Here is a 10,946-nt window from a genome sequence, read left to right as displayed (position 1 = left end):
TGTCTCAAGTTCTCTTGGCTGTTTCGTGGAACCTGTTATCCTGACTGTGTGAGGCCTGTGGCCTTGTCTATGTTGTTCATGTCTCCATCCTGAGGATCTAACATGGAAAAAATGCTCATAGGTGTTTGTTGAAACAGTGACTAACTTGCTGAATATACAGTGTCGGTGGCCACTCTGGAGCAGTGCTCAGAAGTGCTGTTCACATGGAGGCATTGACATTGACCTTGCTTCCTTACACCCTCATGGCTGTTCCTCCTAGGCTTCTTCATTCTACCTTTGGTATCTGTGCTCAGGAATCTACTTCTTTGGGAAGAGAATGGGAAAAGGCCATCACTGCTGTGCTGTTGATGTAGAATCCTGAAGGTGAGGAAGGGAAGATGTGGCATCAAGAAGACAAGTAAGCAAGCGACCATGAGGAGCTAGAGGCAGCCAGGCTTTCCAGGGCCTCGAGCCACCCTACCCCTCCCTACTCTCTGCAGTGGACAGAAAGACGCAGAAAGCTCCACTGCTCCGGTGTTGGGGCTCATGGAGGGTAAGAGGCCCTTAGGAAAGGTCAAAGTACAACGACTGATCAGAATAGAAGGTTTTCCTATTTATTATAAAATGCATTACACAAATACAACTGACCGAAAGGTCTAAAAACAGTCCAGACTCTTTCAACCTTTATCCAACTGTAGATAAAAGAGAAGCCTGGTCCTGCTCACACGGAGGGCAGCCCTTCTCGGAAGAGCTGCCTGTCCCTTGGATGGTCAGAGTCTTGGGGTCCAGCAGCAGAAAGAAGCCCGTATGTGTGGACAATCCCTGGAAGCAGCCCTTGGTCGCTGCTGCTCTGGGCAGGCAGCAGCTTGAGTTCACAGTTCTCATGTTCCCACCACACAAGTCAAAGCAAGGAACGGCGATAAACGGAAAAAGTGAAAGACCAGAAAAGGGAGCCAGCTAGGGGAGGGCACATGGGCGTGTGTGTGTGGGGGGGCTTCTGAGGATTTTTTTTTTTTTTGGTTTTTCGAGACAGGGTTTCTCTGTGGTTTTGGAGCCTGTCCTGGAACTAGCTCTTGTAGACCAGGCTTGTTTCAAACTCACAGAGATCTGCCTGCCTCTGCCTCCCGAGTGCTGGGATTAAAGGTGTGTGCCACCACCGCCCGGCTCTGAGGATTTCTTAACTTTGATTAATGTAACAGAATATTTCTTAGATGACTCTAAATTATGTATACGTGTTACATAAGTTTTCTGTATGAACATCTTAAATATTTAAAAACATTAAAAACCCCAAACCCCAAAAGCTAAAGATGCTGAACCTAGATGAAGGAATTAAGGACACAGTTGAAAAGAAATGATGTAAGGACACAGGCTGAAGAACGAAGACAGCCAAGGCGGAAAACAACGATGTTTTGGAGGTGGCAAGGCTGGCCTCAGTTTCAGTTTCTCTTTTTCTGTATGGATCCTGGTTCTGCCTCTAGATACCGGAGCCCAACCAGCATACCCAGGATGGAGAGACCTTCAACACAGAGAGAAGATTAGCGGTGGCTATAAAAACTGCACCCCACAAGTCCAACACACCTGTGCTCCGCACCAGCCCCACCGCCGCAGGGGTCACTACCGCAGGGGGTCTAGGGTGGCTTGGTGCTTACTTGCCACCATCAGGGGTGCCAGCACACCAACTGTGGGAGCTGCTGTTCCAAATACAAACAACTCCGAGAGGAAGTGTCCCAGGGCGAGGAAGAAGGTCCACAGCGTGATGTGGTAGAGTCTGTAAGGGACAGAGATGGGAACCAAAGTGACTCCGTGTTTGGTGCAGCACTGCAGAGGGTGTCGGCTGACTGGACACAAGTGACACATTCCTTAGAAACACCTGGCTATTTAATCACATCAAGTTCTACTCTCCTGGGGCAAAACTAGAGACCTCTGAGGCATGGGCCAAGCAGTCACAGTGGGCCCTATGACTTAGCAAGGTAGAGAGAAGTCACCATGAGAGAATCTGGATGGTAGACTTGGGCCGTGCAGCAGTTCTGGATCAAACATACTCACGTGCTCAGTGCCAGCTGACAGACTCTAGCTGAAGCCTACCCTAGCAGGTGTCTGGCCATGAGCCAGCCAGTGCTGTGTGATGGAACCGAAAATGAGTGTTTTAAGCGGCAAGAGGCCCTCAGATGCTCTTGCAGTACATGTTTGCTAGTTTATTATGTCTTGGCCTAAAATCTGGTCTGGGGAGGTCACACAGCAAATCCAGAGGAAGAGAACTTGCTCCTTGGTTTTGACAATGAGATGGTGGCTGACCACCTGAATTTCAGGTATCTGGTTTTTTTCTGTTTTTGTAAACTATGAAAAAAAATTAGGACACACTCCAAGTAAACTAACGAAGCACAGTGTGAGCAAGACTCAGCCGTAGCTACCGGTTTTCACATTTGGACACTTTTGGTTCTTTTCAGTTCTGGGGATCACACTCAGGGACTAATGAATGCCAGGCAAGCACTCTGACTCTGAGCTAGATCCCCAGGTGGATACTTTTATATTACGAAGAAATAAACATTACAGAAATGGAAACATTTGTGCACCCTTATCCTACCCTGACTGCCTTCTCCTCCCTCCCCTTTTCAAAAGTACCCAGTGTCTTTTTTTTTTTTTTTTGATTTTCGAGACAGGGTTTCTCTGTAGTTTTTGGTGCCTGTCCTGGAACTAGCTCTTGTAGACCAGGCTGGCCTCGAACTCACAGAGATCCACCTGCCTCTGCCTCCTGAGTGCTGGGATTAAAGGTGTGCGCCACCATCGCCCAGCAGTACCCAGTGTCTTAAATTGGCTTTTACGATGCTGGTGCATGTTGTGTGTGTTTCTGGTTAGGGAGGGAATAAGCTCAGGCCGCATGTCAGAGGGCAATGGATCAAAGTCCTAAGCTAGAAGTGACTGGAAACATTAATTCAGCATTTGCAATTGCTCTGGGCTGGAGGCGGGAAAACTCTGAGGGGTGAGGGTGAGAATGAACTTCTGTTCACTCTCCGTGCACAGCAAACAGAAGCTGCAGCCCTTATACCTGGGTCTTCAAAATGATTATCCCATCCTCCCTTCTCATTCACCCTGAGAGGTAGAACAGCTATCTTATTATCATTTTATAGATGGGACCAAGGTACAGAGAGAGCAGACAACAAACCCGGCTACCGGCAACACTGAGAGCAGAATGTGTTTTCCTTGCTTTCATTCTTGACCCCAGGCAGTTTCCACTAAACCATACTGCTTCTAAAAATATGTGTCCAATCTAGGACATGTAATCCAGTTTCAAGTTTAAAAAAAAAATTAAAAATAAAGATGGAAAGATCAAAGGGCTAATAGTTTTGCTTCAAATCCCACTTGAGTCGGTCTCCCTCTGCTTAAGTTAATTGAGTTTTTAATATTTATATTACAAAGTCAGTAATGAAAATCACTACCTTCTCTCCCCAGGGGCTGCTGAGAGACTGAGGCAAGGTCATGTAGGTGAAAGCTCCTGGAAAAACCAGAGAGGAGCCATAAATCTTGTTGCTTTTTCTCTTCCCCAGATGCTGAGGGGGAGGGACAAGATAAAAAGATTTCAGTGTAAGGTTGGCCCTTTGACAGCTTCACCCAGTGAATTGAGCAATGGTGCTTCAACAGAGATAGTGAGTACTACCGGGAAGAAAGCTTGAGCCCCCTCCAGTGGCCAAGACTGGGTATGACATCATCTAGAAAAGAGGCTAGGATGGCCTGCCCCTGTTTATTTTCATCTTACTCTTTGGAGAGGCAGCATACATGTTTCCCATACTGACTGACTTCTTCATGGATGGGCCTCTTTCAGCTTACTTGTGAGTTTCTCTCCTTTCCTGATTAATGAGGATTGTGCAAAACGTATGTATGGGACTAGGGATGTAGCTCAGGGCTAGAGGATATATTGACTGTACTCAAGGGCCTTCATTTGATCCAGCAGCACTTTGAAAACAACACTCCAAGACTAAACTGAGCACAGCATTCTAGTTCTATAGAAGAGAGGTGGGTTCCAGTCAAGACATCCGATGCAGGCCACTAGTCAATGGCAATGTCATTTGCTATGCTCTGTCAGGCCTAAAGGCATTTCAGGGCCTGAAGGAATGGTGCGGCAGGACTCTCATTCTCTATACTCTATGCTAATACCGTAAAGTGACTTAACAGGTCCCAACAGCAGGGCAGTGCACATGCGTGGAGCCTGACTGGCAACAAAAGGAAGCCAAAGGCCTTCTTTCCCGACATACGTTTTGTTGTGGATGTCAATGGCACAGAGGCAACGAATCACGGACGAGAGCAGCGTCCAGATCCCAAAGGTCCGGGCTTGGAGGCCATTCACTGTGTAGTAAAGAACGAGAGTGGTGAGAAGGGGAGGGCCGAAGTGAGCTTTGCTCTAAGCTAGTCTACTTCCCTGGTGAGACAGACGGTAGCCCAGCCTGACCTCCCTGTGGGGGCCCCTGAGGAGCGGAATGGAAGGAATTCTGAGTGCTGCTCCATTCACTTCGGATGCCTACAGTTGGAAGGGAATGCTGCAGAGATGGTCTGAACACAGAGATGCCTAGCAGGACCGACAGACTTTGTAGACTGCTAGAGACCAGACGCCAGCACCAGCATAGATGTGTTCAAGGCGTGGGCTTCCAGAGGTCTCAGATCTGCTCTGTTGCGACGATGCACAAACCAGGATGGCTTCTTGTGCACACAGAAGTGTAAAAATACTATCTCACTGGGGGTTCTGGGGTCTCTGCTCTTGGTAGCTTGATCGTGATACTGCTGAACTAAATAGCTTGCCTTGAAGATTCAAGTCACATTTCCCTGTAACAGTGGCACTTTCTGTGTCACCTGAAGGAGTTTTATAAAATCCCCACACTCTGGACACCTCATGAGTTATATCAGATTCTCTAGTCATGAGTACTTTCTAGAAACAGCCTGCTTGCGTAACTTAACTGTAGAGCCAGGGAACTGAAGCACCCTGTGGATTTCAAATGTTCAAACTGCAAAACACAGTTCTTTTGCTGATCTCTCTTACAGAATTTTTTTTTCTTATTAAAAAAAAATCTGGGAGTAGTTCAGTTGTTAAGCACTTGCCCAGTATGCAGGATAAGGCGTCCTGGGTTTGACTCCCAGCACTTGGGGTGGGGTGGGAATCAATGAACAAAGTTGACACCCGAGAAGTTTATTAACTTTCACTTGGGCTTAAAAAATTCGTTTGCCTTTGGAAATGTAGATAACTCTGCTAACTTCACACCAAGGACCTTTTAGAGCGTAATGAGAAAATACTTGCAACGTCAGCCATTTGGCCACACATTCTTTAGAAACCAAGTTCATGGCTTTTCTAATGAAGACCGAAGAAATTCCTTTAGTGTGATATACTCAAAACCTGACAAGGATCAAGTGAAAGTTTACATGTCTGGGCCACTAGAGCACTGTTCTGCCAACATACATGTGCACATGCTCGCTCTCTCTCTCTCTCTGAGCAAGAAGATGCCCTCTCCACTTCCAGATAATTTCTAATGTTCTGTGATGTGCAACTATACAAGTTCCACGACCACCTGGGACAGCAAGTGAGCAGCAAGAAAGAGTCCTTCCTGCTCACATTCCCAGGTCCTTGACGCCCATTATATCTGAACTTTGTTCAAAGTAAGCCTCAGCCTACTTAATTTCATTCCTACCTACGTGCTGCAGAGGAATGAGTAGGTCAGAGCCTGGATCTGGGTTAGCTATAAGTGTGACAGAGCTGCTGTCAATCAGAGCTGCAGCTCCCAGTACCCCCGTGCCAATGGCGAACAGATACGCAGTGGAGAGCTTCGTGAGTCGGGAAAGATCACTGTGACTGGAAGGTTTACTTTCAGAGAGCAATCTGGAGGGGTTTGGAGTATTCACTTGGACCAGAGCTCAGTTTGGGAAAATCATGGCTCGGTAACTGTCTACCTGTTACACAGATGATGGGCCATGTGTGCCGTGCCCTGATTTCGGATGAGGGCACTGAGAAACAGTAAAACATCTATTTATGGCTTTCGAATAGCACCCCAGAGTCAATATGTCACTCTATTTCCTTGCTTGTCTTTATGCAGGAGAATCTGAACACATCCATTGTCCAGAGTAGTGTCAACCGAATGAAGAGGTGTCCAGAGATAACTGGGAAAAAAGGGTCAAGTACTTCCCACACATTCTATTTTTCTAGTGGCTACCAAGACTGGATTAGACAACAGAACCAGCGGGATATTTCTAGAACTAGAGTCCCAGGCAGGTTCGAATGATTAGATTTGGAGATGGAAAGAAGTGTCTGTGTTTTCATAGACTAAGTAGCCTGGTTCGTTCAGATCTATAGCCCAATTGGGGAATTAACAGGTAGGCCAGTGCTATACAGAATACATTTCTTTACATTATTTTCTTTTTGTTATTCTAATTAATTAATTTTTTTTGGGGGGGAGGGAGCAGGAGGTTGAGACAGGGTTTCTCTGTGTAACAGCCCTGACTGTCCTGGAACTCACTTTATAGACCAGGTTGGCCTCGAATTTGCAGATTTCTGCTTCTGCCTTCCCAATGCTGGGATTAAAGGTGCGCGCCACCATGCCCGACAATACATTTACTTTTTGATATAGGGTCTCAGCAAATTGACCAGTCTGGCTTTGAACTCTCAATCTTCTTGCCCTATCCTCTTGGGTGCTAGGATTACAGACATGTTCTTTTGACTTCTTACCAAGGTTTGGCTTGCCAGTGTAGAGCTTCTCATAGAGAAAGGTGTGGTCTCGGAAGCTCTGGAGCGTGTTCCCCATGGCTATGATGGACACCATAACCAGCCAGCTTCGTAACACGTTCAGGAAGCGGCTCATGATTCCCCTCACAGAGAGGGTGCGCTGCCTTGGAAACAAAGAGGACAGAATGAAGGTACTTCCTCATCCGCCACGGCTTCTCACCTCTGGGGTTACTCTGGGTCCCACTCGCAAGAGCTGGTCCGAGGGACGCTGGCGGAACACATCACAGACTCCTCCTCGCGTCCTCTGGAGCAACCCTGTTTTCTTGCCACACCGCTTTCACTTGACATGATGCCTAGGAATACCTGCCCTACACGGAGGAATGCTGAACTCTGTTCAGAGTGACCGAGGCTAGAAAAGAATGCAATGGGTGGGAATTCTAGCAGGAAAGAAATGGCAAGAAGGGGAGCAGAAGAAATGGGGTAGACGAATATCTCTATAAAGTGACAGAATGGGTTTCTGGGTGAAGCTTGTGCTGCTGCCAGTGCTCAGTCACTGTAGTGAGGGTGAGTGAACGGTGACTTCGCAGCACGATGTTAAGTCATCCCCCTAAAGCACAGTACTGCTGTGAGCCAGCATTCCATCCCCTTGCCTGGAATCAGTACTGTGTCTTCATCTCTTCATGCCATTCCTTTACAATACAAGTGGCTCAAATCTAAATCTACTCAGATACCTGGATACTGATGACATACTTCCAAACTTATAGAAGCTCTACTGTCCATTTGAGTGGAAGCTCTGGCGTGGTTGACCAACTGGTATTCTTAGTTTTCCTCTGCTTGGTTCCCAGATACATAGTGTTACATAAACTAAAACAATCTAAAAAGATTTTTTTTTTTTAAAAAAACAAACTTCCTTGGCTTGGTGTTGGGCTGCAAGAAAAACTACACTAGTTATCAGTTAGGGGGAACTGGTGCCCTATACTTGCCCCATGTATCTAACATTGTATTTCACTCACTACCTATATCACCATAGGCAGGCACTACTAGTATTTCCATTTTACAAATGGAGCTCAGAACTAGTAGCTAAGTGATTTGCTTAGGTCACATAGCTAATACATGGCAGAGTGCCATGGCCTGTTGAAATGACTCTGTGTAAATACTACCTCCCGACGAATATTTTGATGAAGTTCCCATCTTAAAAAAATATTTATTTACTTGTTTTGAGACAGGGTTTTACTATGTAGCCCTGGCTGGTCTGGAACTCATTATATAGACCAGGCTGGCCTTGAACTCACAGAGATTCATCCGCCTCTTTCTCCTGAGTGCTGGAACTAAAGACGTGTACCACTATGCACAGCCAAGTTCCCATTGTTTTTGAGGAAGCTAAACACACCAGAAACACTGTTGTCTTCAGATGGTAAAAGAGCGAGTTTCTATAACCTTTTTTTAGATCAAGCCTTGTTGAGTAGTGATTTCTATCAGTTTGATCTAAATGAATCCCACAGAGATAAATTTATCATGATCATCATAATTTTGGCCCTTCATCGATCTGTTGTCAGGCTAACTTCTTTGTCCTGAAAGCTGTAAGAAACTATCAGGCTGCCTTTATCACTGTGGTAGTATGTTTCCGTACGTTTCCACACTACCCAGCATTGATAGTAAAGTGAAGTGACCAAAATCCATCTAAACAGGGCGTCGGAAGAAGAATGGTGAATCCAGGGGAAACAGAGGCCCCAAACACAGACTTTCCCAGTCTATCGAGTCTCTGGCCCTCACAGACATTCACAGCCTAGGTCAAGATCCACTTCTCTTTATTTTGTCAACAGCAGACTCAATTTGACTTAGTTAAAAAAGCTGCACCTTCACACATACTCCCTTTCAATAGAACGCAGACTGTATGCCTTCCATTCTACAGATCTTAGAAATCTCAGTAGAGAGCTGATGAAGACACAACCAGTGTATTTCCGTATTGCTCTACCAATTCCTCAAAACCATTTCCCTGGAGTTTTGAGGTGATGGGAGGGGCGGGGTTTACAGTATCAATTTCCAAATTTTGTCCAGACCCAGTTCAGCGTTGATGCACTGCTAATTAGCAGTCAGGAAAGAGGGATTCCTATCCTAGCTCCACTACTCAGCTCTGGGGTCTCAGGCAAGTCACTGAGACTCCACAGCCCCAGTTTTCTCATCCGTAAATTGGGGATATAAACATTTATCTCAAGGGTTACTGGAGAATTACACGAGAAAACGAGAAAGCTCCCTGCACAGAGCTAGGTTCAAAGTGACTGTTCGTTCATTCACCCGTCCCCAGAATTTAGCAAACGCTCTCCATTTTCCTAGCATCCCCTTGGACATCGTTTCTAGATTCCTTCCCCTCCCAAAAGGTAGCTTTCCAGGCAACCCCCACTTTCCTAAATTCTTCAGATAGTCTCATTCGTATGCAAAACGGATACCTACATCCCATTCCAAATTCTCCTACCTGACGACCCAGTACTGCAGCACGAGAACCAGCAGCATCCACAACCCAGCTCCCCCAGGACAGCGCCAGTCCCAAGTCCACTCGGGCCACTGTCCCCGCCCCCAACCTCAGTCCAGCTCTAGGATTGGGTCGTTCCTGTCAGTCCACGCTCCGATTGGCTGGGCTCGTTCAGTTCGAGCAGGCGATAGGGAGTGAACCCCTCTGCTGCCAATCAGCGGTTGCGGACGCCTAAGCCTCTCCCCGCTGCGCCGCTCACGCGGTAAACCCTTCTGTCGAGCGCGGCGGAACTCTGGGTTAGGAGTCAGCCTTTTAGGGGTGGGGAAAACGCGAAAAGTAGAGGAGCCAAGAAACCCTTCTGGAGACAGCCTGGCTCTACGCCGGCGCCCGGGCGCGCCGTGATGACGCCATCCGTCCGCGCCCGCAGTCGAGCGTTGTTCGCGCCGCTGGCAGGCGCCTGCGCAGTGGCTCCGAGCGGGCGGTTGCTTGTTGGTTGTTGTAGTAACGGGGGAAGCAGCCTTCGGCGGCTGCGTTGATTCCGACTGGGGAAGGAGGAGGGAGGTGAAGCAGAGCGCGGTCCCCGCCTGCCAGCCCCGAGCTTTGAGAAGATGAGACAGGTAAACGCCTGCTGGGCGCGCTCCGGGGAGGTACGCCCCAAGGCTGGGTGGGCGCCGCTGCGCTTCCCTCCGAGCCCCGGAGCAGCTGTTGGCTTCCGGGCGTGCTGGGCAGAAGCGCTGCGGCACAGTAGCCGCGTCCTTGCCAGCGTAGCACCTGCGGAGCTGCCTAGGGTTGGGGTGAGCTGGGGTGAAGCCGGCGGTATCCCCGGAGGGACAAGGACTTCCTTGGGCATAGTGTCTCTAATCGTCAGAGCACCTCAAGGAGCCAAGGGAAGGTGGGCATCCTTCTTGCTTGGAGGTTTTAGTTTAACTTAAAAGACGCTTAAGCATTTTGGGAAAGATCGAGAAATCCCTTTAGGAACCATCCGAAAAGAATCATTGAGGTTGCCAGATGCTGCCGATTTCTGCTGAACATGTGTAGCTGTTGCCGCCTGCTGCAGTTGTTTCGTTTGCTTGTTCTTGTGTATGCATAGACAAGCAAAAGTTTGGAAAATTGCCCCAAATAGATTATCTCTGAGTAACGAGCGTTTTTCCTATGTGTTTCTATTTCTTCTAAAACAGCGAACATGAACTTTTCCTCCATAGAAAGTTTGAAGTTAAAAATGCAGAGTTGAAAATGTCCTATTTTTAATGTCTACTTTAGGTTTGAATTAAAATGTGTAATTTTTTTTTAGTAACAGAATAATTATTAAGAGTGTTTGGCTCCCTACTCCCCAGCTGTTTGTCATTCCTGGTGAGAGGAAACATTTTCTTTACACTTTTATTAAAAGTTAAGTTGAATTGGTTTTCCTGGAAACATAGCGCCCTGTTTGTTTGCTTGTGACAGAGTCTGTATAAATAGTCATAAGTGTTGTGGACCTTGAATTTTTGTTTTGATCTTCATCGGATTCGTCTAGCAAAGACTTGTCTAGATTTAGGCAGCCAGCTATCCATGTCAGAGTGCCCTAAAGCTGTCCATTTTGGTGCATGCTACATTTGCCATATATGAAAAGTGAGGAACTCAAATTTAGTAATAGCTTTTAGATCCAGCAGAGACACTGTGTTTGAAAAAAATCTTAAGCTGGATGTGGTGGTACATGCCTTTTATCTCAGCACTAAGGGGTGGGGTGGGGGGGACAAAGGCAGGTAGAGCTCAGAGTTTGAGGCCAACCTGTTCTCCAGATTGAGTTCCAGGAGAGCT

At 47.2% G+C, this 10,946-nt stretch overlaps 2 protein-coding genes across 25 annotated transcripts in view; one reads left to right on the top strand and one right to left on the bottom strand.

Annotated features, from left to right (window-relative positions):
* Window positions 1-571: 571 nt before the first annotated feature.
* On the bottom strand, window positions 572-9,558 carry Erg28 (ergosterol biosynthesis 28 homolog). The gene is made up of 5 exons (XM_075947981.1): window positions 9,153-9,558; window positions 6,683-6,843; window positions 4,230-4,320; window positions 1,629-1,747; window positions 572-1,495 (listed from the first exon to the last, which is right to left on the bottom strand). Exons 1-5 carry the CDS (start codon window positions 9,188-9,190, stop codon window positions 1,416-1,418), a joined length of 489 nt encoding a protein of 162 aa, XP_075804096.1. The 5' UTR covers window positions 9,191-9,558; the 3' UTR covers window positions 572-1,415.
* The window catches only part of Ttll5 (tubulin tyrosine ligase like 5), a 276,835-nt gene continuing 275,358 nt past the window's right edge, over window positions 9,470-10,946 (top strand). For 11 of the 24 annotated variants that reach the window (XM_075947974.1, XM_075947965.1, XM_075947970.1 and 8 more), the window contains exon 1: window positions 9,613-9,766. The gene's annotated coding sequence lies outside the window, so the exon portion shown is untranslated. Of the gene's footprint in view, window positions 9,767-10,946 lie in introns of all 24 variants that reach the window. The other 13 variants (XM_075947960.1, XM_075947950.1, XM_075947964.1 and 10 more) reach the window with 5 other exon arrangements.

This window comes from Microtus pennsylvanicus, chromosome 14 (assembly GCF_037038515.1).
Source record: "Microtus pennsylvanicus isolate mMicPen1 chromosome 14, mMicPen1.hap1, whole genome shotgun sequence".
NCBI lineage: Eukaryota > Metazoa > Chordata > Mammalia > Rodentia > Cricetidae > Microtus > Microtus pennsylvanicus.
Note: the sequence above shows the minus strand (reverse complement) of the source record. Positions and strands in the feature narration are given on the sequence as shown.